Source organism: Epinephelus moara, chromosome 9 (assembly GCF_006386435.1).
Source record: "Epinephelus moara isolate mb chromosome 9, YSFRI_EMoa_1.0, whole genome shotgun sequence".
NCBI lineage: Eukaryota > Metazoa > Chordata > Actinopteri > Perciformes > Serranidae > Epinephelus > Epinephelus moara.
In genome coordinates this window covers 19,556,940-19,582,143 of record NC_065514.1, presented here as the reverse complement: position 1 = coordinate 19,582,143, position 25,204 = coordinate 19,556,940, and the positions used below count along the sequence as shown (strand labels likewise).

General features: G+C 42.4%; 2 protein-coding genes across 2 annotated transcripts; both read left to right on the top strand.

The window, feature by feature from the left end:
- The first annotated feature begins 9,425 nt into the window (after window positions 1-9,425).
- On the top strand, window positions 9,426-11,436 carry LOC126395372 (apelin receptor B-like). The gene has a single exon (XM_050052781.1). The coding sequence runs from the start codon at window positions 9,496-9,498 to the stop codon at window positions 10,564-10,566; it is 1,071 nt and encodes a 356-aa protein (XP_049908738.1). The 5' UTR covers window positions 9,426-9,495; the 3' UTR covers window positions 10,567-11,436.
- Window positions 11,437-18,524: 7,088 nt separating this feature from the next.
- nfkbil1 (nuclear factor of kappa light polypeptide gene enhancer in B-cells inhibitor-like 1) lies at window positions 18,525-23,150 on the top strand. The gene is made up of 4 exons (XM_050052780.1): window positions 18,525-18,907; window positions 18,990-19,102; window positions 20,948-21,059; window positions 21,141-23,150. The coding sequence occupies exons 1-4, from the start codon at window positions 18,634-18,636 to the stop codon at window positions 21,728-21,730; spliced, it is 1,089 nt and encodes a 362-aa protein (XP_049908737.1). The 5' UTR covers window positions 18,525-18,633; the 3' UTR covers window positions 21,731-23,150.
- The last annotated feature ends 2,054 nt before the right edge of the window (window positions 23,151-25,204 follow it).

The window sequence follows — 25,204 nt, the reverse complement described above, 5'->3', positions numbered from 1 at the left end:
TGTTTTTTTTATGTTTATTTGCTTTGTGCAGCATCGTAATTCACTGTGGCTTGTGTTTAAATCCACTTGAGTTGACAGGAATAAATAACTCCGGCCTGTTAGTTGCTGCAGTTAAAGCTGTCGTGGCGTATTATCAGTTAGCACATATGAAATACGGACCTTTTAAAAATAACCAGAGTAATTCTTTGTGGTTACAGCATTTTGGATTTAGCATATGATTACAGTAATTGAGGGTATGTACCCAGTGTATGTTTAATATATGTTTAACATAATTAAATTGTAAATCAGATACTCAGAAGAAAATCCCTGCAGAATGTAGAAAGTGTTGTCAAAACCTCATTTGTTGGTAATGAAAGAAGACAAAATGTCTTCTAACATGCCGTCTTAAAGGGTTTTGCTGCCTCGTTACATTTATTTGGCACTGCTTGTGTTGGTTGTTTATCTCTTCACCGGGGATGTTTGTTACCTCTGTGCTCCTGTGTTGATGTGTGTGCGCTAATCTGTATTGATCTGAAGTCACTTCCTGCCATTGTTGTGTCACATCCCCACTGTCTCCTCTCTTCCTGTCCATCTATTCCCCTCTTTCCCCATCAAGGAAGCCAGAGGCTGAGAGAGGATACACAGGAGGAGGAGGGGGTGGGGGGCAGTGCTGTGAGTGTGTATGTTGCTGTGTTTGTGAATATGTCGTGTGTGCATGTTCATGTGTGTGTGTGTGTGTGTGTGTGTGTGTGACAGAGACACAGAGAGCGAGAGGGGGAGCCCTGCCCTGATAAACCTGTGCCAGACTTAACTGGGACAGACTGATATTGATGGTGAGCAGCAGAAGCACGAGCAGACTGTGATAACAGACGGAGAAACAAGCAGATAAAAAAACAGACAAAGTGAAGAACTGGAGGGTTTTCTTGTAAGATAAAAAAAAAAAAAAAGTCACCCACTGTGACAAATATCAAGCTTGGACTCAGACAGTGATCTGGTGTCTGCCTACAGGAGAGTGTGTGTCCTGCAAAATTAGGCTAGTTAACAGTTAGGCTTTTTGCATTAATATTTGTATTTGAATTGTGTGTGTGCGCATGAGTGTGTGTGTGTGTGTGTGTGTGTGTGTGCTTGAGAGAGAGTAAAAGGAAGTATGTGTTAACACACATCAGCAAGTGACCTCATTGCCCGTTATAATTGAGACTGATGACAAAAGCATATGGGCGTCAAGACCTTTGGTTTGAGGTTACAATAGCTTATTGTATTGCATCCAGTGTAGTCATGGGTGTTACATAGTGTGTGTGAACTTGCAGGATTGTGGAGTGCGTTTTGTGCATGTGTGCGTGTGTGTGTATGTGTTCATCTCTCAACCTTGAAACTAAACTGGAGGCTTGTGTTTCAAAACTCTGTGAAGTTGGGACAGCCATAAAATTCTATAAAACAGTTCATGTTACATGTGAGGGATAAAAAGACTTTGTAAATCCTGCAGTGCATTTAGAATAATTCACACAGTTTCCAGACTACCTTCTGTTCTTTGACCCATCGCCGTTTCACACGACTTTGAGAATAATGTCAGTCCTGCATGTAGGAGGAGGAGGTGGAGGCCGGAGAGCTGCAGAGGGAAGTTTCTGGCCTGCTGGTACAGGAAGAGGTAAATGTGGGTGCAGGTTTTAATGCAGCTTTCTGGTGTTTAGATGGCAGGGAGGCTTTATCTCTGGGGTTTGTTGAGCATGAGATGTTGCTCTAAATTCAATATATGGTATGCAATAAAGCATGATGTGTCTTCAAAGAGTGTGGCATGATGAAAGTTGTAGGCATGTTGTAAGTAATCCTCATTTACCTCACCCATCACCCCACAAACAAACCTCCTTATTCATCCATCCTGTGTCAAACAGGAAGTGGAACCAAACTCAAGCCCTTTTTAAACTGAGATGCTGCAAAACTGCTGTTAAGAAGGTCGGCCATCACCCTCGCTGTGCTTTTACACACTGAACCACACTCTGGCATAATGCTGCCCCAGTGTGTGATGTTGAATAGCATGCCAGCGTTCCAGAAGCAAAAGAGTTGTAAAGTGTAACACAACTGCATCGGCTCTTGTGCCATTTTAAACAAACCTCAATTCAGCACTGTTACTATCTCTATTGCCAGCTTAACGGCGGAACAATAATGCCTCCCATTCCGCGTTTGTACGTTTTATGAAGAGCAGTGAGGAGGAATAACAGCGCAACATTACCGCCTTGAACGGGCCGCAAAAAGGGAGCTGATACAACTCTTTATCTGTGTAACCAAACCACAGTGGTCAGGATGACTTGCAGCAGCAGCACTGTTACCCAATTGCTTGTATAAATGATAAATTCACCTCTCGCTTTTGTTGTTTCTGATCTAAACTCTCCTGCGTGACAAAGAGGAGGCACCCCGCCTTTCTCTAATAGTCATATTTTCACTTGTGACCCTGAAGTCTGAGCTATTTATACCTCTTGGAGAAAACTGTTTGGGATTTCCCTCTCCTGTCATATTTATATTTGATAAACATTTCTGTTCAGCTGCTACTGGCACAAGAAGACAACAACATCTTCAGAGCAGGAAGATTCATATCAACAGAATCATCCGGTCGCCTGACCTGCAAATGGGAAACAGAAATTGGACAACCGTGTGTGTGTTAGCTGCTAATTGGGAATAGCTGCTGCTGCTCTGGGGGTGTGAGGGACTGCAGTGCAGTGGGGTCAGCGGGGTCGTATGGTCATGAAAACATTGTGCACATGTGTTGAGTGGGGTCAAAGGAGGGCACTGTTATCATATAGATACAAACTCAGCAAGAAGACTGCACCAGGGATGTTTCCTGGGCTGATGCTGATGTGAACAGGAAGCAGACTATCTATTTTGCGGTTGGTTGCTTGGTTACAGAACGAACTCTGAGATGGTGAAATAGTAGAAACCCAGTGAATGACGCGGCACACAGTAGATTTGTGTACATGAAATACCTCGCCAAAAACTGACTGGAAAGATCCTGTTGAATAAAACCGCAGAGCAATCACAATTGTAACAGGGCTGGAAGAGCGCAACTGCGGAAAGTTGAGTGATCCAACTGTAGATGTTGACACAAATTATAAATTGACCTCTGATAAAATTCTGGTGCACAGTGAATTGCTCATTATTAAGGGTGTCCATCAGGTTTTCCCTGTCACAGAACACTATTCTTGGGATGCGTTCTTTTTCCTCATTAATCACCATAAACTCACGGTGAGCATTTATACTTGTGCGGTGGTGTGCCTGCGTCACTCTGCAGTTACACCTCCAGAACACTAGTTGGCGGTGGGGTTTCTGTGAAGTGCTGTTAAGTTTAGTTGATTCAAAACACACCTAAAACACACATTACACATGGCTTAATAGAGAAAATTTCAAACACAAGTACACAAATCAGCTTCACTATAACTCGCAGCATTGACAGACAAACACTTGTCTTTATCTGGACACAATTTCCCCACAAATACAAACTGCTAACGTTATTAGCACAAGTCTATGGCATTTTACATTGTATAAACTAGCCTAGCAGCTAGGAATCTTTTCCTCTTCTCATATAAAACCAGGGACAACAGCAACATTTAACAAAGGTAACAGTACATAATTTGGAGCGTATGCCGTAGCTACGCCGTCGAATCAACGCAAAAACTTTGGTTGCTAAGGTCCTCTGTGAGACAGTTTAATTAATTTTAAGCAGTTCCTTAAGTATAAGACCAAGATAAGGAGAAAAACTTAAGGAAACCTTAAGGAGAAGACCTAAGAATGTTTTGTGCAACCCAATTTTATTTAAGGAAACCTTAAGGGTGCTTTGTGCAACTGGCCCCTTATTTCCTTGGACCTATGACGAAGTGGAACTCAAAGTAACACATGAGTATAAGCATATGAAAAGCAAATATGGCCATGATCCATCACTCAAGGAAGCCACGGCAATGGGAAAGAAGATAGGTGTAAACTTTGTGGGGGGTGCAGAGGACATGTCCCCCTCAATATTTAGAACATGTGCATTTGTCCCCCCAAAAAACACGACAGTAGCAGATGACTTTTATTTTGACAAACTTAAAGACATTAACACCCTAAACTGGTGCAGGAAATGCAGGAAATTAAGAGTTTGATGCTCAAAATGTTCTGGCAGAGGACCCCCAAACCCCCATTTTGTATGTGTCCCACCCAATGTTGAAACAAAACCTATGCCCTTAGAAAAGTGTACCCACACAAGACAGATAAAATCACAAAAAGTATCCTTAGCTATAATGTTTTGGCTTGACATGTTGTGACTGATAAGACCCAATCGGGAAGCAAACATGGGTGTCTGCATCATCATTTCAAACTAAAACAGCATCAGCACCGTCTTTAAAGATCTCCATTTTAGGGCTTCTAAAACACAGGAGTAGTGTGGACATTAGGTGTAAACACAGCAATAGTATTACGCCAGGGCCACACTGCCTGCGAAGCGCAGCGCCCCGGAATTCTCGCGCGCGCCGGAGAACCTCCGTTCACATCAGACGCGCATTTCTCCACGCCGTCGACAAGCAATTCTGCTCCCAGCTGTTATTTTTCACTGCCTGGCTTGACACACGCGCAGAAAACAGACCAGACGCCGAACTGATCGCTGCAAATCGAGAGCCTGCCGCGGAGCTTCCCGGCACGGCGCGGCCAGTGTAGATGACACAGTCGGTTAACATGGGCGCCGAAAGGAAACTGCCTTCACTTCTCGGCGCTTCGAGGCTATTCGCGGCGCTTCCGCGGGCGGTGTGGCCCTGGCGTTAGTGTGGATTTGAGCCAATTTCAACTGACTGTCAGTTCACTTCTGAGCTTTGGCACCGGGGGACCAAATGTGAGATATCTGGCTCAGTCAGTTTATGGTTGCTACAACTGGCTGTTTCTGGGGTAAGGATTTGGGCCAGTTGGGACTGAGAATCGATTACTGATTGGTTCAGTACCTGGAAATCAAATTAGTCTACATGGGACGATTATGCTGCAGCCTTCATCAAATCAACCCGGACAACCCATTCATCTGAATGAGTCCAGTCTGTTGGTACAGCAGGGGTGCCATCGTGGGAGCTGTAGCAAGTCCTACAGGATAAAAGTTCAGGCTCAGCTCTGGCCATAGGCAAAATGACATCATTCGCACATTTCTGATAGATTGTCTCAGCGGTACCTGGAGCAGCAATGTGTTATGTTGTTTTCTACATCCACAACAAAATGTGTAATGTGTTGTTGTATTCTGTCCTGTTGTGCCCAATCCCATTCTGCGCTGCTCTGCCATTATAACCAATTCTGTTCTGTGTACCAGAGGACACAGTCAGTTACAGTCACTTCACAGGCTTAAGGGCTGTAAAACTCTAGCTGAGGCCACATTAGTCTTCACTGGAACAGTAAAGAAGAAGTAGTAGGTGTGAACCTCTCCCATCATGGTGGCCTTTGTGTCTGACAAGCTGGTGTCAATCACCTCCTTGTCTTTGCTGAGAAGAGTAAAGGCAGAGCAGGAGCAGGCGGTAACGACGGCCAAATGTTGGAGCTTTCCAGCCGTGTTGACAGCGTTAGCTTTGACAGCATTCAGATAATTAAAAGCGCAGATCAGACTGTTGATGTGATTGGTAATGTAAATGGTGCTGATGGAAGGTGTTTGCCCGAGGGTCTGTTTATCATCGGGGCTGTCGGGCTGCTACCAGGTCAGACGTGTGATATCATGAATTTCCATGAGAGCTCGAGGCTGACTCAGAGTTGGTCAGATCGCGAAGCCTTGAGGAACCAGCTGTCTCGGCACAGGTGGGGGGGGTTGCCGTGCATGTGGTCTGTGACAGCTTAACACACACATCAAACAACTGTCAAAACCCCCACACACACCGTAACAACAAGAACACACACCTCATGCTCTTTTGGCGCTGCGAGGATCACCGAAAACAGACTCATAAACTCACAAACACACAAGGTCACGATATAAGATGAAAGAGATGCTCTGCAGCCGCGAAGACAGACCGTCACTGTAGTGTGTGTTTGTGTCTTTCTGCCTTTGTGTATATTTTGAGATGCAACTACTCATCCTTTTCTATATCCTCAGGATATGAAGTCTGTTTTCTGTCTGTTACTGACTCATCGCTGATGGACAGTCAGACGAATGATGGATGAAAGGCCTTAATGTGGTTACATAAGAGTGCAAAAACATGAGGAATGTCTTGGTGTCCTCATGGTGTGTGGTTTACAGCACAAGGCCACACATGAGAGGACAGCACCAACAATAACAACAATCAATTTGAGGCACAGGTGGGCTGTTACGAGGAAAAACACGAGCTAAATGGTGCTAACGGGTCTCTGGTATGCTGAATGACAAGATGGACACTTGGCAAGGAGGTTCAAATTTGGTCCAATTGGAACTTGTCACTCCTTAAAAGCGAAAAATAATTTCCTTATGCCACTTATATTCTTGTTTCTTTTCTTGTCCTTGCAAAACTGCTCCATACAGACTGATGGGGGGGATTTTGGGGGAAAAGTGAGTGGGCGGATTGATGTATTCATCAAGGCCTGATGTTTTATTTAGCTGTATATTCACAACCCCGTCAGTGAACGCAGCTAAAAACAGACCTCAGTCCCAGCAGAGCAAAGATAGGAAGCTTGCTTTATGCTTCTTTTCCTGTTCTGCTGGACAGACAAAGAGCTGAACGGACAATCAACTGCAACGAGAGAGGACACAGTTCAGGTGGAGGCACACAAACACAATCACATCAGTTTAATTAACAGATGCCTACACAATCCCATCACAACAATTGGCAACAACAAACAGTTCTCTGAGAGTAAATGACGTTGGTGAAAGAGGAGGAAGACGGGAATCCGTCCTCATCTTCATAATCAGAGGAAGGCGGAGATGAGCGGGGAGGGAAGAGGAGGAGGAGGATGGTTGGGGTGGAGGAAGGGATCAGTGGAGGAAAAGATTGTTGAGTGATACAGTAGTTGTGTCTAAAGGTCTGTGCCCTGGCGCCACCGCTGCCACTCTGCTGAGAGACGGAGCAGACTGAAGACTGAGCCATCCCACCTGGGCCAACAAATACACCCAAGAGACAGCAAAGCAGTGAAAGACAGATGAAGAGTGTTACTTGTTTCAGCTCTTAACATGGCGTTCTCAGACTATGTTTCTCCTTGAGTGGCTTTAAAGTAGAAAAAAATCATCTTATTCCATACTGTCTGACAGTATCACACAAACTATACTCTCAGTCAGAGTTATAACTCTTCATTGAAGCTACAGTGTGCAGAGGAGGTATTCAGTTTAAAATTCAAGCCCCAATACTCCATGTTTTTTATGGTTGCACCATTCAATCATGTAGAAAAATCTTGGGCATAATTACCCCAAAATTCAGCCTGAAATATTTGGTATCTTTGGAAACTTTCCCATCTAAGATTTAATATAAAGTTTGCAGCTTACAACAATATTTGGCTGCACAGCAACAACTTTTAAGTTCTTTCCTGTACTGTTTTTATAAAGGTGTTGTTCTCTTTCACACCATGCACAGCGCTCATATTTCTTCTCCTGTGAAAATCGACAAGAAGTTCAAAACATGCACAAAATTTCATGCCAGTAGTGATGAAAATATATCATATTTCACACCCTAGAGGTGTCAGAATATCATGTAAATAATCCAGCGCCTCTTGAATCATTTCCTTCTTTTCTCACGCTGCCCCAACGCCATGTAGTTACCTTTTTATTTTTCATTAAATATAAATGCTGTTGTTGCATGATTTTGTACAGTTGTGGTTACAGACTCTCTCTACTATGCACTTGTATTCTGAGTGTAATTTGTTCGGGGAAAAAAAGGGAATTTTCTACAGATATCATGATAACATCATTGTTGTTCACTCCTTTGGCTATGATAATTGTGCAGTGAAACTCTGATATCCTGCCAGCCCTAATTTGCCCTCATTTGAGTTTTAAAATAAGGTTTTAATAATAAGGACTTTTACATGAATACATATTGTATCTTTTATTTTGCAGTATTTATGGGTGTATGTCTTTGTTTATATCATATTCTAGCCATGCCCTTAATTAATGTCATTTTGTTGTAGATCATTTATCAGTTTAATTGTTTTTTAGCAACCCAATCACTGGGAAAATGTTGGCATTGTACATTTCAACAAACCCTGGATACATTACATTTGCACATTATTATGTAGTGGATACGTTTAAAACAAGTATACAATAATGCTGTGGTTATATTTAGGCATACAAAACCACTTGCTATGGTTAGTAAAAGATCATGTTTTGGAGGCACAATCCCAAAGGTAAAGCAGTGATGTCTTGGTAAAAAACATTTGCTTTTCTTGCCACTAATCCCACTTGGCAAAAACAGCGATGGGTCACTATGAACACTGACATTTGGTGCTAAAAAAGTCCATGGAGACACAGCAATGACTCACTGAAACTCAACATGTTTTGTTGTTTGTTGTTCTCAAACTCTGGTCTGCAGCTTGGCAGGCCCAGTGTCAGGAAATCCATCATCCCCTCTGCCTCCCAATGACAGGATCAGCTCCTGCAGCCTGCTACGTTACTTTAGAAATGTTGATATGATACACATGAAACATGCAAATGTAACGTAATTGTGGTTTGGCAATGGCAACATTTTCTTCTGGCAACTAACCTTAATTTTTCTATCATTAAATCTTGCCACTTTGGGCCATTTGTCTTAAAAAGCTTTCATGGAATGGAAATAATTTTTAACTCAAGGCTATAAACATGTTTCTAACCTTTTCTTGGTATCACTGTATATTTTAATTTAAAGATCTGAAGGTTTGTTTGTTTAACCAACAGTTCATTAAAGCTGAAAAAATCTTTATTTTGTCTTCACTTTGCGGTTTCTACTTGTCTGAGCATGTACAGACATGAAAAACAGTCGTAGAAATGTAAATAGTGCGGCCCATTCAGATTTCAGCACAGTGCTCCGGTGCCAGGAGGACTCTCAATTGATATTGAAATCGACTACTTCATGAAACTTGTCATGCCCAGACTTGACTCATGGGCCGCTGTACAAACATGTCTTGTAAATTTTCATTCCCTTAAGTTAAATAAAGTGTTGCAACTATATTTGTGGCAAGATTTATACTTTGGACAGACTTTAAATTTTGCCTCTGGATATTAATGTCTGTATCCAGGCAATTGTGCATTAAAAGTGAGGGACAAGAAGGAATATCCTGAAAAATACAAGCAAATAAAAAAAACACTATTGGCATTTTCAACCAGTATTACATGCATTAAAGTGACTCCACTATGCAGTATGTTGTACACAAATCAAATGAATGAGTGAGAGGTGGGCGTGTACGCAGTGAAAGAGCGTGTTCTTCAGAGCAGAGAGGAGGAGGGCAGTGGGAGGGGAGGAGGGGGCATCCTGGGAGGGTACAAGTCTGAGGGAGTATATAAAGGAGGGCAGATTACACATGCAGCAACACACTACAGAGTGCTGACAACTTCTGTGGACCTATCTGCACCACGCAGAGATTTTTCTTTTTCGCATTAAGATGGAGCCAACTGAAGGTCCTTATGAGTACTACGACTACGATGAGACAGAAAACTCCACCATGTGTGACTATTCTGACTGGACACCGTCGTACTCCATCATCCCGGTGCTATTCATGCTTATTTTCATCCTCGGCCTCTCTGGAAATGGGGTGGTGATCTTCACCGTGTGGAGAGCCCAAGGTAAGCGGCGAGCTGCTGACGTCTACATTGGCAACCTGGCCCTGGCTGACCTCACCTTCGTGGTCACCCTGCCTCTGTGGGCTGTGTACACTGCCATGGGCTACCACTGGCCCTTCGGAGTGGCCCTGTGCAAGATCAGCAGCTACGTGGTCCTGCTCAACATGTACGCCAGCGTCTTCTGCCTCACCTGCATGAGCTTCGACCGCTACCTGGCCATCGTGCACTCCTTGTCCAGCACCCAGCTGCGCACCCGTGGCCACATGCAAGCCTCCATAACAGCCATCTGGATGCTGTCCGGTATCCTGGCTGCCCCAACTCTGCTGTTCCGTACGACCAAAAATGAACCAACCAGCAACCGCACATCCTGCGCCATGGACTTCAGCCTGGTGATGACCAGGAAAGATCAAGAGAACCTGTGGATCGCAGGTCTCAGCATCTCCTCTTCAGCTCTGGGCTTCCTTCTACCTTTCTTGGCGATGATGGTGTGCTACGGCTTCATCGGCTGCACCGTCACCCGCCACTTCAACACCCTGCGCAAAGAGGACCAGCGTAAGAGGAGGCTGCTGAAGATCATCACCACGCTGGTAGTGGTGTTCGCCGTCTGCTGGATGCCCTTCCATGTTGTAAAGAGCGCCGACGCTCTCTCCTACCTGGAGCTGTTTCCCGCCACCTGTGCCTTCCTGCGCTTCCTGCTGCTGGCTCACCCCTACGCCACCTGCCTTGCCTACGTCAACAGCTGCCTCAACCCCTTTCTTTACGCCTTCTTCGACCTGCGCTTCAGATCCCAGTGTCTGTGCCTGCTCAACCTGAAGAAGTCCTTGCACGCGAGCCCTATCAGCTCCCTGTCCTCTCAGAAGACAGAGGCTCAGTCTCTGGCCACAAAGGTTTGACGACAGCTGAGGGCCCAGAGGCATGCTGGGGAAGAGGAGAACAATGCAGAACAATGCAAGTAAATTAAGACTGTACAGCACTAGGTGCTCGCTCACAGTTTCGGGGTGTCATCCTTGCTCCTCTCTGACTGTGGACTACTGTAGGTGTTTGCTTGAACACGACAGTCAGACTTGGGGCTTTGGAGTCTGACCAAACTTCAGCCTCACTTTCAGGAGCAGGAGGCAAAACTGAACTATTAAATACGGGGGACCAAGCATGAACCAGACTGAATGTATTTTTAAAAGGATCACATGTTTATGTGTTTCTCCTGTGGACTTTAATGCAAAATACTGAGCTGTTGAACTCTTGCTTCTGAAGTCCCGGTGAAGTGTATAACTCGTGCATTTGCCCCCGCTGTTCTTGTTTTCATTTGTAAGCACTTGAGGTGTGATACCAACCAGACCGCCATGATCTCCAGCTCAAATTGTAGTATCTGTATCACAGCCAGCAGTGTTACATATGTGTGTGTGTGTGTGTGTGTGTGTGTAGAAAGGGTGTAGAGGTCAGTAAAAAGTGTTGGGAGTCTGACAAAAGTGTTGTAAGGAGAGACGGAGATAGTGGGGTGGGTGGGTGTGGGTCCCAGACAGACAGACAGATGGCAGCTGACAAATGTTTTCAGGCTGGCGGAGGGCCCAATTAAAAGGTGACTGCTTTAACAGTCTGCTGGCATGCGTGTGAGTGTGTGTCTGTGTGTGTGAAGCAACGACTTTGTTTATAAAGCGTCAGAATGACAATGAATTTGTTCCTGACGTATACATGAAAGCATTTTGTGAATACGCATCATTTTGAATTGTCTATGATTTGTAATAAAAAGAAAAGTGCTTTGAAAAACACAACTCTTCTCCGTCTCGTCTCACTCTGTCACTTGTGATAGCTTGTTAAGTCTCGCTGGAATGTATTTTCTCCTATCCAGTGAATGTGCTTCTTCCTGTTGGTGCATTGCTGAGGGGAGGCAGCCTCCTTCCCATTGTGTTTCGCGGGGGCCAAAATCAAAGCATGTGTCTGCAGGAAATGCAAGTCCGACTTCTGTTTCCCCCCCTCCATAGTGTTTGTTTCTTCTCCTCCTTACAATTCGCTCACGTAAACAGTCAGTGAGTAAAGGGTTTCTAAAGTGGATCAACCACAGGACTTGGCTTTGTCCCAGAGATGTTGAAGTCTGACGGGTTAATTAACACAACTTTGGAGCTGCTTTGTACAAAATACATCTGAAAGAGTCCTCGTGTTATTAGTCTATCACGATTAACCGCAGCCAAATGTGCTGTTTCTAGTAAACAAAGCAACAGGCTGTTGAGCTTTAAATTATATGACTATTTTGACTGTAAAGAGCTTTTTACAGAATGTAATTAGCAACAGCAGGGAGACAGAAGGATCGGACTAATCCTTGGTTACTGATTTGTAGTAGGAGTCCCTCCCTGTGTAATACCTGTGATGGAGAGTGGCTTAGTCTAAATCACCTACAATTACATTTCCCCAAAGTGTGCTGTTTAGCTATGTGCGACAAAAGCTGACCTCCTCATTGATGTGAAAAGTCATCTGCGTCTTTAACTTCACAGGTGACATCTGAAAAATTTTGTTGTCTTTGGAAGAGACAAGAAATCCGACAGCTGCAGCGACATTCCCCCCGTCTCCTTCATCGCTGTCTCAGCTCTGTTTAATCTCATCTGAGCCAGGGCACAAACACAGACATGCAAACAAAATCTTTGTTAAATAGATCTCTGAATTTAGTCTAGAGAGTTTGTATATAGGGGTAGATTTCAGGGGGGACGCAGGGGACATGTCCCCGTCAATATCTAGAACATGAAAGTAGACAAATAAAAGACATTTACACCATACATTGATGCAGAAAAAGCACAAATTGGGGACATAAAAATTCAACAGAACACAGAAAAGCTTGGTTTTCAGCGCTCACAATTTTCTTACAGAGGACCCCCAAACTCTCCATTTTATGTGCCCCTGCAAATGTTGGAACAAAACCTACGCTCTTGTATAAAAGGCAGGGAATTTCCTAAAAACTAATTGTGTTCTACAACTTGCTGGAAATCAATAAAAGCTGGTCTAACAGTAAATCAAATAGTGGCACAGTCCAGGCACTCAAATGTCTGCACAACAGCATGTTTTATTGGAGAAACATGCAGCAGCTATTTCTTTACAGGACGACTTGTCACATTATCCTCCACCTGTCAGCATCAAAGCCAAAGCCTGCCGTGAAAGATAATCTGGATATATTAATGCCATGGGTTTTTTCAAGCTTTACGAAGCCAATGTGATCGTGTTACCAAGATTTCATGGCACAAACTTTGCCTAAGTGCTACGGGAGAAAAGGGATTTACGCTCTTTGATCCGCAATAGACTGAGTGTTGTCTGCACAGAAATGATTACACAAATGTTTTCATTCCTCTGTAATAACAGAGTGTGAAAATTGAGTGTGTCTACGCTGGAAGCAGGCCTGCAGCGGGGAATCCCGAGGGTATAAACAGTCTTCATTCTCCCTTTCCAAGAAACAGCTTTCTTGAAACTAAAGCTTTGTTCTCTTTTTTAAAAATGTGACTGAAACTGTATTGTGTTGGTGATTTCTGAGGCAACAGATGATCTCTCTCTGTGTACAGGCGAGCACCTCTGTTGTCTGAAAACACTGCTGAGAGAAAAAAAAAATCAAAGCTCCATGTAATGTCGAAAGATAACAAACTCCAACCACTAATTATATCCATAATAGCATATTGTAGACAGTTAACACAACAGTCTTTTAAGTGCTTCTTACAACATAAATCTGCTTCACTCTAAATGTTTGTATCATAAAATGTCTACACGTGTTCAGAATTTCCACTGTTCCCAGTAGAAATGAAGACACCAGTTAAAGGGTCAGTCAGCAGTTTTCATGTGAAGTATTGAGAGTTTCTAATGAAACTGTAGCAAAGTACATTCACTATTTATACCTGCACACCAACACATAAACACTGTTGTTTTGTTCCACTACATGTATTTGACATGTGTTGCTATTTTTCAGAGTACAGTAAGGGCAGCAGCTCAATTCATAGGGACTTGGCTTGGAAACTGGAAGGTCGCCGGCTCAAGTCCCCACCTAGACCAAATATGGAGTGAGGACTGGTAGCTGGAGAGGTGCCAGTTCACCTCGCAGACACTGCGGAAGTCCCCCTTGAGCAAAGCACCAAACCCCCAACTGCTCAGCGCGCCCGTTCATGGGCAGCCCGCTCACTCTGACATCTCCCCATTTAATGCATGTATAGGTCCTGTTTGTGCATGTATGTATATTTCAGACCTGTGTGTGTGTGTGTGTGTGTGTGTGACAACAGAGTATTAAAATCGAATATTCCCTTCAGGGATTAATAATAAAGCATATCTTCTAAGAATTTACAACAAAACATACAGTTTACAATAATGTGCTCTATCTCAACGAGCTGCAACATTAAAATGATGCTCACAAATCAACGCATCTGTAATTCAGTTATAGAGTAATATAACACAGGAGCCTTTCTTCTGTGTGAGTAAGCTGTGCAAATTGTTAAATTTAAAGCATTAGCATCTAGTATTAAAGTTCTAGTATGTCAGATTTAGTGGCATCTGGCAGTGAGGTTGCAGAACTGAAACTTCTCCCATGTGCCGAGCGTGTAGGTGAATTACGGTGGCAGAAGTGAAAACTTAAATGGCCCTACCTAGAGCCAGTGTTTGATTTGTCTGTTCTGGGCTACTGTAAAAACAACATCGCAAACACTAGGAGGAGGATCTGCTCTGTATGTAGATGTTAACACCTCATTATAAGGAAACGAAAACACGACTTTTCTTAGTTTCAGGTTTATAAACTGTAAAATGAAAACATAGTTTTGAGTATTATATACCATCTCTGCCAATATACGCCCCTTAATCCTACATACTGGACCTTTCCTACATGAAACCAGATCAGAATTAGGTTTAGTGCTGCAAAAGACAAGAATCATAAGTATAAAATTAAAAAAATAAATAAATAAATAAATAAAACTTAAATATACAAGTATTTCAAATGAAAAGAGCTGCATAGTGAAAGGAAGGAAAGAAGGAAGATGATGAAAAGTCCAAAATTTTGATCAAAGAATATGCAGAAGTTCACAGTATAAAGCATATGTGCATTGTACCGAGATAATAATCCAAAAGATGTGCATCAATGTAACACATTGAGTCAGATACAACTGGGATTACGTCATTTTATTTTTTATATTTCCTGAAATGAAAAAGTTCACTGTGTAGGATTTAGGGGGATATGTTGGCAGAAATGGTATATAGTATAATGAGTATATTTTATTTAGTTTATAATCACCAGAAATAAGAATCCTCATGCTCTAGTTACCTTAGAATGAGCTGTTCATATCTACACAGGGAGTGGATCCTCGTCCACATTGATCGCCATGTTGCACTGCCATGTTTCTACAGTAGCGCAGAACATACAAACCAAACTGGCTTTAGTTGGGGCCATTTACATTTTTACGTCAGCCACTGTAGTTAGCAGCCCCTTCACGATGAGCCGAACAGAGTTGGAAAAACACTTGCAGCAACTCGCAGTTGCTTTATTCTGTGTTTTCTACCAGATTTAATTACCTGGTCTGTTTTTTTCTGAGACCTCTGTGGATAATTTGGCTCCCGCTAAAAACCTCCTGAACAATGAACACTGAAGGAATCCTAACCAGGAGTTCATGCTTGGCAAAGTTTCGTCTGGTTGCAATCTGACATCCTCACTGCTAGATGCCACTAAGTCCTACACTGCTCTTTTAAATCCAGACAGAGAGGTATATATGATCTATAAACACTGCACAATTCAGATTGTAAAAAGGCCAAACCCAAAATCTTTACCAGACTAGACAGTGTGTTTTTTGCCTACCTGGTATCAACAGAAACTAAAGGCAGAGGTAAGAAGGCTGAGTTTCTATAGGGGAGCCCACTTTAACTCATTCACTGTCATATCAACGGGTGATAAATTGCCTTTGTGTTTTTTTAAATCAGGCTCACAGCCAGGGCTCCTGTATGTTAGCAGCACATGTTGAGGTGCCATAAATCAGAACCCAATGAGCCAGGTCATGCAGAAAATAGACAGAGGAAGTGTGCACGCATTTCTCCTCCATCCTAACAATGGAGGCCGGGCAGCACAGCCAGCAGACCGGACCTTGAGTCTGCCCTGACCGTAGCGTGGTAGGATGAGATGCTGACCCCTGGAGCGTCTTGGAGGACCCTCAGCTTCCTGCCGCTCGTTCTTGCAGCACTTCTCCCTGCACCGTCCCAGGAGGACGACAGACCTCACAGACAGGATAAGACTCAGTAGGCCAGGCAGGAAATGCAAGGTAGGGGTTCCTGACAGGGATATCCTGTCTTTCAGAGGCATCTCTCTGCTTTTAGGGCCCTAAAACCTTCCCTCTGAGGTCTTGGAGGACGAGGGTGCTTGATTTTCTTCTACATGAGCGTGTGAGACAAAGGGGAGCTATAAGAAAAAGGGACAATAAAGCACATAGTGGCAAACATGTGACTCAAACACCTGAGGTGACAAATCAGATGTCTCTTTCTCCCTCGCTCTCTGCCCTCACTCTGTCTCTCCTGAGATGGCAGACATTTCAAAGGCGTTCACACAAGACAGCCATCATTAGTGGGGACACGTCGTTTCCGACAGCAGAAAGGAGCGGAAGTGCCCAAGCTTTGGGTGACTCCGGATCTTGGGTTATGTGAGTCTCAGAGAAGATCATCCTCTTCACAGGGCACAAAGGTGTCCCTTCATTCCCTCCTCTATCCTCTACATTGTGCAGCCTGCCCTCCCTCGGGCCTAAATGGATGCACTGTCATCTGCAGCAGGACTGAGCCAGTTCAGAGGCTCAGCTGCACTGACTTAAGCATCACAGGTAAAACATAGCTGCACGTGCAAGCACGAAATTACATAACACTAACACCACAGCACAGTTTTCACTGATAACTGTAGCTTTAGTCTGACAACATATTAAACTGCAGTGGTGATTTAACATTAAGCACATTTTCTGTGTTCACGATAAAAACATGCTGCCAGTCGTCATCTGTTATTGCAGCCTGATCTAGAGGGTCTCTGTAACAACAATCTGCAGCCACACACAGATTCTCACTATCGTTAGTGCCGTAGATTGTCGCTCTTAAGACTTAATATGGACCAAATGAAAAATCGCAACCTTAATTTCTTAAAGATTCCATTAAGACATGTTGTGAGACATCAAAATATTCTGCTTTAAATAACCAAAAATGAATCTCTCTGTAATCTCTCTGCTGTACTGGAGGATGAACACAACTCTCTTATTTATTATATACAACAACATCTGAGTCACAGACGTCACTAAACAGACTTGAACATGGAAGTTTAAACTACATATTTTGATGTTATGAAGAAGGTGGTGGAGAGCATTGTCTTCCATAGGTTTTTAACTGGGTTGAGATCTGGTGACTGTTAAGGCTGTAGCATTTCATGTCATCACATCACGTCATCTCACCAAACCATTCAGCAAGCCGTGGTACATGGTTGTTAGATATGATTATGACCAAAATTCTATGGCTGTCAGCTGCAGATGACAAAATAACCATGGAGAGGAAGTGAAACAAGTGGAACTCACTCTTATGATGCTTACTCACATTGGGCTCACTTCTACAGTGAATCAGATAGTGAAAATAAAATATTCTCCATTTTTCTGGGCACTCCTGTTAATCCTTAGATGGCTCCTGGGGGTTCCTGGATGCCTGGTTAAGAACTAATCCTCTAGTCTATAGTAAGACATTTGTAGTCATATAGGAGATACATAGGCAGCTGTAACAGTTCTTTTACTACACCCCCGTACACTGAGTCATAACAGAATAAAAGAAAGCCTAAAAGAAAGGTATTTGCACATCCAACTGTCTCAGATGCAGGTGCGTTGGAAAGAATCAATTGAGACTTTGAACAGAAAATCCTGCACACTGCGCTTACTCAGCTTCACAATTTTAGTAAGACTAATGTTTCAGTCCTCCTGGATCTTCGTCAAGAGCGTTCAATGACATTATTTCCAACACTGAGCTTAAATAGAAACTGTTAAATAGGCTGGTCATTTATAAGATCAACATTTTTGTAAATAGCCTTTATTGTGTAAGGAGCTTAAGTGTTCTAGGTGTTTACTGTGGATTTCTTGTTCCCTTGCTCGTTTGTTTGGTGCACAGGCTGTTGTCAATTATTGAGAGACACATCCGCAGCTGATTAATTCCCCCACACCTGTGCACACCTGTGAAATGGGTGGGGCAGTTTCTGTTTAAGCTCAATGTTGGAAATAATGGTGTTAAACACTCTTGACGAAGGTCCAGGAGGACTGAAACGTTAGTGTCACTAGTAGTTTGTGAAGCCGAGCAAGAGCAGTGTGTGGGAGTTCCTTTTCAAATGACCCAGAATTTTAAAATAAAGGTACAACATCATGTAAATTTGAGTTACCAGAGCACATTTTCAGAAAAAAAAGGGCTAATTGGAACAATTTTTAACCACTGGTGTACACACCCACACACAGAAGCACACAGATAACCTCTTACATAACATCTCCCTGGCAGGTGGCATGTAAAAGGAGGCTGAGACACAGAAACCCAAAGACGGCAAGCATGGCTTTTGAATACTGAGTAATTAGCCATGTGGAAGATGGCAACCACATCCTGGAAGTATGAAGAATATCACTCTTCTGGTTTTCTGTCCTTACATAGTATGTAATTTGGGCTTTTTTCCATCATAGAGGGAAGGAAGAAATACAAGTAGCATTTCAGTGTGCTGCTGAGTCAATAAAAGGTTTACTTTATATATTAATGGCTGATTTAGAAAGATGGTCAACACTGACACCTAGTGACAACACCGGAACCATTCTGTTCCCGGAACGTTGGTGTCCGAGCTAATGCTAGCTTCGGACTTATTAAGAAGACGGACCGGATTAGCCGATGCTAAGGCTAACAAAGCTAACACAAACTAGCCGTAGAGATAAATCAAATTAACCTCCTTTGTTTCACAGTCTGGTTCGTTTTCAGTCCGCATGGTGTCACGCAAACAGAAGCGGGTGTGGAAATACGTGGAGGAAGGCAGCGTGCTGAGGCTGAAGTCGTACCTGCGGAAGCACCGGGACCTGGATGTGAACTTCTCCCAGGGCAAGAGGGAGAGGAGCCCGCTGCACCTGGCCTGCTGCCTGGGAGACGACGCCGTGCTGCGGCTGCTGCTGAAACACGGAGCCGATGTTCTCCAGAGGGACCGTAAAGGGGACACGGCGTTACACGTTGCAGTCAACAGGGCTTTGAAACACGGGAAGACAGGTGAGGAGGCCGGGGAGAGAATGTATTGTTTAGTTTTGCATGTTAACAGTCATGACTTGACTTTTGTTTTTGTTTCCTTCAGCGTATGATGACCTGGTTGTGCCTCTGAAAAAGAGCTGCCCAGAGGCTTTGAATGCATCAAACAGAGCTGGAGTTACACCTCAAGACCTGCTGAACTGGAGCAAACAAACAGAGGTAGGTAACACACGTACATAAAGATCTATGTTAGGGTTATATACTGTATTTTCACAGCTGTTTTTAAAAACTGTAGGGCTGTAACTAATGGTAATTTTCATTGTAGTCCAGTGTGTTTGTCAGAATATTCTTACTGGCAATTTATTAGGGATGCACAATACTGGATTTTTTGCCAATATCCAATACCGATAACCGATAACCGATACTGATAGAGATATATCCACTTTTTCCCTGCCTAGTTTTAGTGATCATCAAGTCTATTCTGTAGTGGAATTAATATCATATTATGCATGATGGCCCACTAGCAGATGGAGACATGAAATACAATGCTTTTCAATGTATGCAATATTCATTCATTGTGCTAAATAAGAAAAAGCATGTTGGCTGATTTTGATATTTCATTTTAATGCTAGCATTGGTCGATACTGATGATGTGCCGATATTATTGTGCATTCCTATAATTTATAAAACAATTTACTGATTAAACAGGTCAGTGCATTGGAAAATAATCAGGAACTGTTTTGGTAATTGATTATTGTTACATCTTGTCTTTCTTCTTATAGTCACTGTAAACTATATATTTTTGGGTTTTTGGCTGTTGGTGAAATAATACAATATATTTAAGGCATGGAAAGATGTAGACAGTAAAGGATAAACACACCCCAATATGTCATTGTGGTCATTTTGTGTCTCTCTCTGGACATTTTCACCCGTTGTTTTGTCCCTTGCTGTGGACATTTGGCAGTTTTCGTGCCTTTTTCCATGACATTTCACATATGAACGCCAGGGGCCCCCGAAACCTTTGGCCCCTGGGCCTGTGCTTAGACCTTTTCAATAATCCATCCATGATCAGAGGACATTATCTTGGATTCTTGGAAACTGGACCTAACTTTATTTATGTATTTATTCCCACTTTCTGATTTCCAGACAAAGTGACTAATCAGAGTGAAGTTTACTGCCACACATTTTGCTTTGGTATTTCTGTCCATAACAGTTGCAATAAATATAGTAAGACAAAAGTAAACGAGTAATGAAAACGCCAAGACTCAGAAATATAAAATAGAAATTTACAATAACAATGATAATGTAAGATAAATCTGTTTTAAAATGACAGGAGCTCTGCAGTGTTTGAAACAAAGAGAATAGAACGTGCAAAATATCGACTGAATGTCCAATAGTGCACATGGTGACGAATATGTGTGAATATAATGTAATGCATCCAGTTAGATCGCTCAGTTGAGGAGATTATCAGAAGATTCATTCATAGTGAAAACAATAATTATTTGTGAGAAGAAGTGAAAAGCTGTAACAAGGGAATGTTTTTTATTTTTGCATAAAAACTACTGAATTGTCAATCAGTTATCATAATACTTGCAGATTATTTTTCCGTCATTTGACTAATAAATGAATCTTTTCAACTTTAAACCAGATATTACACCACTTATAATTATAATCCCACAGCATTTATACAGTGTTATTACTTTTAAAAGCTGTAACCGCAGCACAGAGTGTGTAGGAGTTAGTAGAGGTTAGTCTGTGTAGAGCAGTAACCACAGGCGGACTGAAATTCCATTATGTCTGATAGAGTCAGCTGATTTTAACTTGTCACAGACACAGATAAGTGACAATAAAGTCCAGTGCAGACATGCCAGTGAACATGTTCTAAGTATTACCATTAAAAGACAGATCAATTTAAGAGTAGGTCTTTTCTATCTGTATTTTAGTGCTGGCTGTCTTTCAGGGTTGATTCTGTGTAGAACAAATGAAGTGTGTGATTGTCAGCAGAGCACAGTTTGGTCAGGTGTTGGATCACGTTGACACACAATTTCTTTGTGTTCTTCACAGACTGCAGAGAACATGAGCCGTCCATCTGAGAGAGACACTGAGAAGGAGTGGATGGAAAAGCTGTTTGATGAATGCGAGGATGAATTCTTTGAAACCTTTGGAGTATACGATGGTAAATTTAAACTCATCCTCTACGTCTGAATTTAAGTTTGACTTTAAACTTCATAGTAACACTGCTGTATTTGTTTGACAGCTGATGATTTTCTCCCTGTGGACGATGACGAGGAAGACTTCGGGGACTGGGCTGACCGTATTAGAAAAGAATACTTTGATAAAAAGCATGCTGAGGCTCAAAGACTGGCGTCGTCGTCTTCTGGGCATAGAAAAAGGAAGAGTAGACAAGAGAGAGAGCAGGAGGAGAAAAGCAACAAGGAGCTGCATGAGAAGCTGCAGAGGGAACATGAAGAGTATCTGGCCCGGGCAGCACGTAAAGAGGAAGAGACTCGGCAGGGTAAGAAGCGCAGGTACGACGAGAGGTGTGCGGCTACTTTTGCTGGTGCCTCTTCATCAGGTGGCACAAAGCTGAGCTACAGCGACATCCCCTGGCCGGCTCCACGAGGTACAGTAGAGGAGATGCTGGATGTGATGCTGCACGGCGTGGACAGGAAAGACGTGCCGGTGTTTCGTAAAATGCTCCGGAAGCAGCAAGCGCTGTGGCATCCTGATAAATTCGCTCAGCGATGTGAAGCTCGGTTGGAGGAGAAGGACAAGCAGCGGATCCTGGATACAGTTACAGCGCTGTCGCAGGAGCTCAACAGACTGGCCCAGAGTCTGAGGACTTAAAACTATGCTTGAATAAGAGAAAAGATTATTCATCCAAAACTCTGTCTTAAATTTATTTAAAAAAAAATCATCTTGAAAAAGTCTTAAAAAGCATTAAATTTAAGTGTCTGATACCTGTAGACACCCTGAGTTAATGTGTGTTTCTGGAAAACTCTGTAAACACCCTGAACTGTTGACAAAATTTGTTCCATTGACGTGAAAGAACCAAAAATCCAGCACAGTGTTTAACAACATTTTGATGCAGACAAACAGCACCAGTATGTAAATGTCAGTTGAGGAAAACACAAATGAGAGAGCTCTCCTAGCTTTTATACAAATGAAGGAGAAGATTCCAGGTGGTTTCAGGTTCCACACACACACACCTGGAGGCTACCCAGTACAATCCCAGTCTGACCAGAGAGCAGCTGAGGGAACCGGCAACCTTAAATAGTGCCACTATAGTTCTTGACGTAGACCACTGTCATGCTCCTGATGTATTTATGTATGAAGGTGGTGGGGGACATAAGAGATGCTTGAAACATTGAAACAAACGCCTCTGCCACTATTGTGAATATTTAAAATTCTGGTGGCTTATAATAGCATTTGCTAGTTATTATTTCAGACGGCAGTTGATTTTTGTGGGGCGGCATGGTGGTACAGTGTCGAGCATGGGTTTTCTCTGGATACTCCAGCTTCCTCCCACAGTCCAAAGACATGCAGGTTAATTGGTGACTCTAAATTCTCCGTAGGTGTGAATGTGAGTGTGAATGGTTGTCTCTATGTGTCAGCCCTGTGATAGTCTGGTGACCTGTTCGGGGTGTACCCTGCCTCTCGCCCAACATCAGCTGGGATAGGCAAGAACCTGTGCCACCCCCCCAACAGGATAATAAAAATGAATGAGTTAATGTATGTGTTTTTATTGATATATTTTGGAGTGAGGGATTTTAACCATATCACATAAGGACTATTTTCCTGATATATGTGAGCATGGATTACTTATCAGGCCTATTGGGCACAGGCCCAAGGGCCCAAAGTGTCAGGGGCCGTCCTGTCCTTCTTCAAAGTCTCACTTAAATTACTGTTATATTTATTGACCATGAACACACTCAACGAGAATGAGATGCAAGGAGAAATGACCTCAGAGAGATGCATGCTGGCTCCACAGAGATGCAAAGCAATAGTTTGTCTTGTTCCTTTGTCAGAGAGATGGTGGGGGCTTTTGCATGTCTTTGCCCAGGGGCCCATTGTCTCTGCTTGCAGGATTGAAACGGCAGAGATGAGTGGTTTTGGTACCAGTTTGGACACTGAGTATGAACATGCTGCTGCTAAACGCCTGATTTTAAGAAAATTAAATGAACATCATCACCCAGATTCCTCTAATCCTGAGTAACATTTGTGTTGAGTCATGTGGGCCCAGTGCCGGTATGCATGCTCCTAAAGCACGTGACGCCATGTAGTCAGCGTGTCATCAGACAGATGCTCGTGTCTGTAATCTGCAGGTTTATTAAAAACATCCAGTTATGATTTATCAAACGGGAAAATTGTTCTGAAAACGCCACAATCAACACATCATACTGAAAGAGCCTAAATAAAGGATTTCGCACACAAAGAGGAGCAGATGGTCGGCCCGCTTTCAGTGATGGAACAGAGCGAGAAGATGCGCGGGTTGCCAGGTTTGTTCATTAACCCCCTTAAAATGTGTCATTTACGAGCATAGTTTAAATGGAGACAAATTACCCAACATGTTTATACCTACATTTTATACTTTGGCTCTTGACAAATAACTGCAACATATAGCAACACACAGCACGGGACACATAGACCTATACATATCTGGGGTTCAAGTAGTCATGGCTACGTCTCCCTCTGGCCACCAACTCAGACTTGCCATTAGCATGTTCAAAGATTCCCCCAGATAAATACCATAACATTTACACATATACAGTACATACACACACATCTCCACAAATGATGTAATACATAAAACAGTCAAACACATGCTGACACACACACAAACTCACACGCATACACGTACACACAAATGTGCATTAAATAGGAGTATGTACAGAGCTGAGTGGGCGAAAACAAGTAACAGCATAAAGTTTAGGAAAATAAAATTATAATTATAGTTAATGGTTGTAATGATTGCAGTGGTACTTAAAGGAAATATTCATATAAACATATGATACATAATTCTTAATCAGCATAATATATGTGGTCCTGACTAGACCAAATCTGATCCACCAGGCAAAGGGCCATGCTCATGTTTTATTCCTATTATTGTTAACATATTATCCAAACATAATGAGTATTAAAGGGAAGGTAAGCTGATAAAATTATGATACAAAATGTATAGTTTCAAAGTTTCAGGGATGAATATGTCTTCAAAATTTTCATTTTATCACATTGGAATATACAAGTTAATTGTGTATATTAATTATTATTTATTGTTAATATATTTGTCATCTCATAAACCTTTTTGCGTGAGCTGCATTCAAGTAGACTGTATTTAAGTTGATTTTTCTGAATACAAACTCTATGTGCAGACACATTAGTGTAAGGCAAATTTAGGCTTTAAACATATCCTCCTGGGACCCTTTGTACGCATATGAGGACATCACATTTTGGGTTTACTTGACCTTATACTCCATTCTACTTAACTTAAACCTGTTGTCCCCAGTCATGGACACTTTTTTGTGTCAGCCAGTGGTAGCAAGAGCACAATACACTAATCCATGTAAAAACAAGATGGCAGCCATCTCTGCTAAATCAGTCTGCAGTCGATCCCGACACAAAAATGGACAAGGTCCAAACCCTGATCACATTTTATGGTTGAAACTTGTTTATTTATGATTAATAATGTTTGTAGTTTGATATGCCATACAAAATTTGACCAATTTTATCAACAATAACAAGCTAAGACATTGTTAATTTAGAGGTAGGCTACTTCTTTGACGTTGAGACTACATTATTGTCTCATTTGAGGACATTCAGACTTCATTGTTGCCCATTTAAGGACATCGGGACTGTTTGTAGACACCTTTTTTTGTGTCATCCAGTGGTACTAAGAGCACAATACACTAATCCATGTAAAAACAAGATGGCAGCCATCTCTGCCAAGTCAGTCTGCGGTCAATCCCGACACAAAAATTTATGATTAATAATGTTTGTTGTTTGATATGGCAACAAATTTGACCAATTTTAGCACTAGTAACAAGCTAAGACACTGCTCATTAGGAGGTAGGCTACTTGTTTGACATTGAGACTATATTACTGTCTCATTCAAGGACATTGGGACTTTATTGTCATCTCATTTGAGGACATTCAGACTTCACTGTTGTCTCGTTTGAGGACATTGGGACTTAATTATCGTTGACAATGTTTAGTTTTTTACACTTAATGGGTCCTTCTGATCCCAAATAGCAAGATAAATTAAAAATGCATACCAAACAAAAGGAAGATAAAACTTAGACAGATATAATTTAGTTGTCTGTA

Excerpts from the sequence above, each read along its gene's own strand:
- nfkbil1 (XM_050052780.1), top strand. The coding sequence starts at position 18,634 with ATGGTGTCACGCAAACAGAAGCGGGTGTGGAAATACGTGGAGGAAGGC. Across the intron at positions 19,103-20,947 it reads ACTGGAGCAAACAAACAGAG|ACTGCAGAGAACATGAGCCG; the intron begins GTAGGTAACACA and ends TGTTCTTCACAG. Across the intron at positions 21,060-21,140 it reads AACCTTTGGAGTATACGATG|CTGATGATTTTCTCCCTGTG; the intron begins GTAAATTTAAAC and ends TTTGTTTGACAG.
- LOC126395372 (XM_050052781.1), top strand. The coding sequence starts at position 9,496 with ATGGAGCCAACTGAAGGTCCTTATGAGTACTACGACTACGATGAGACA.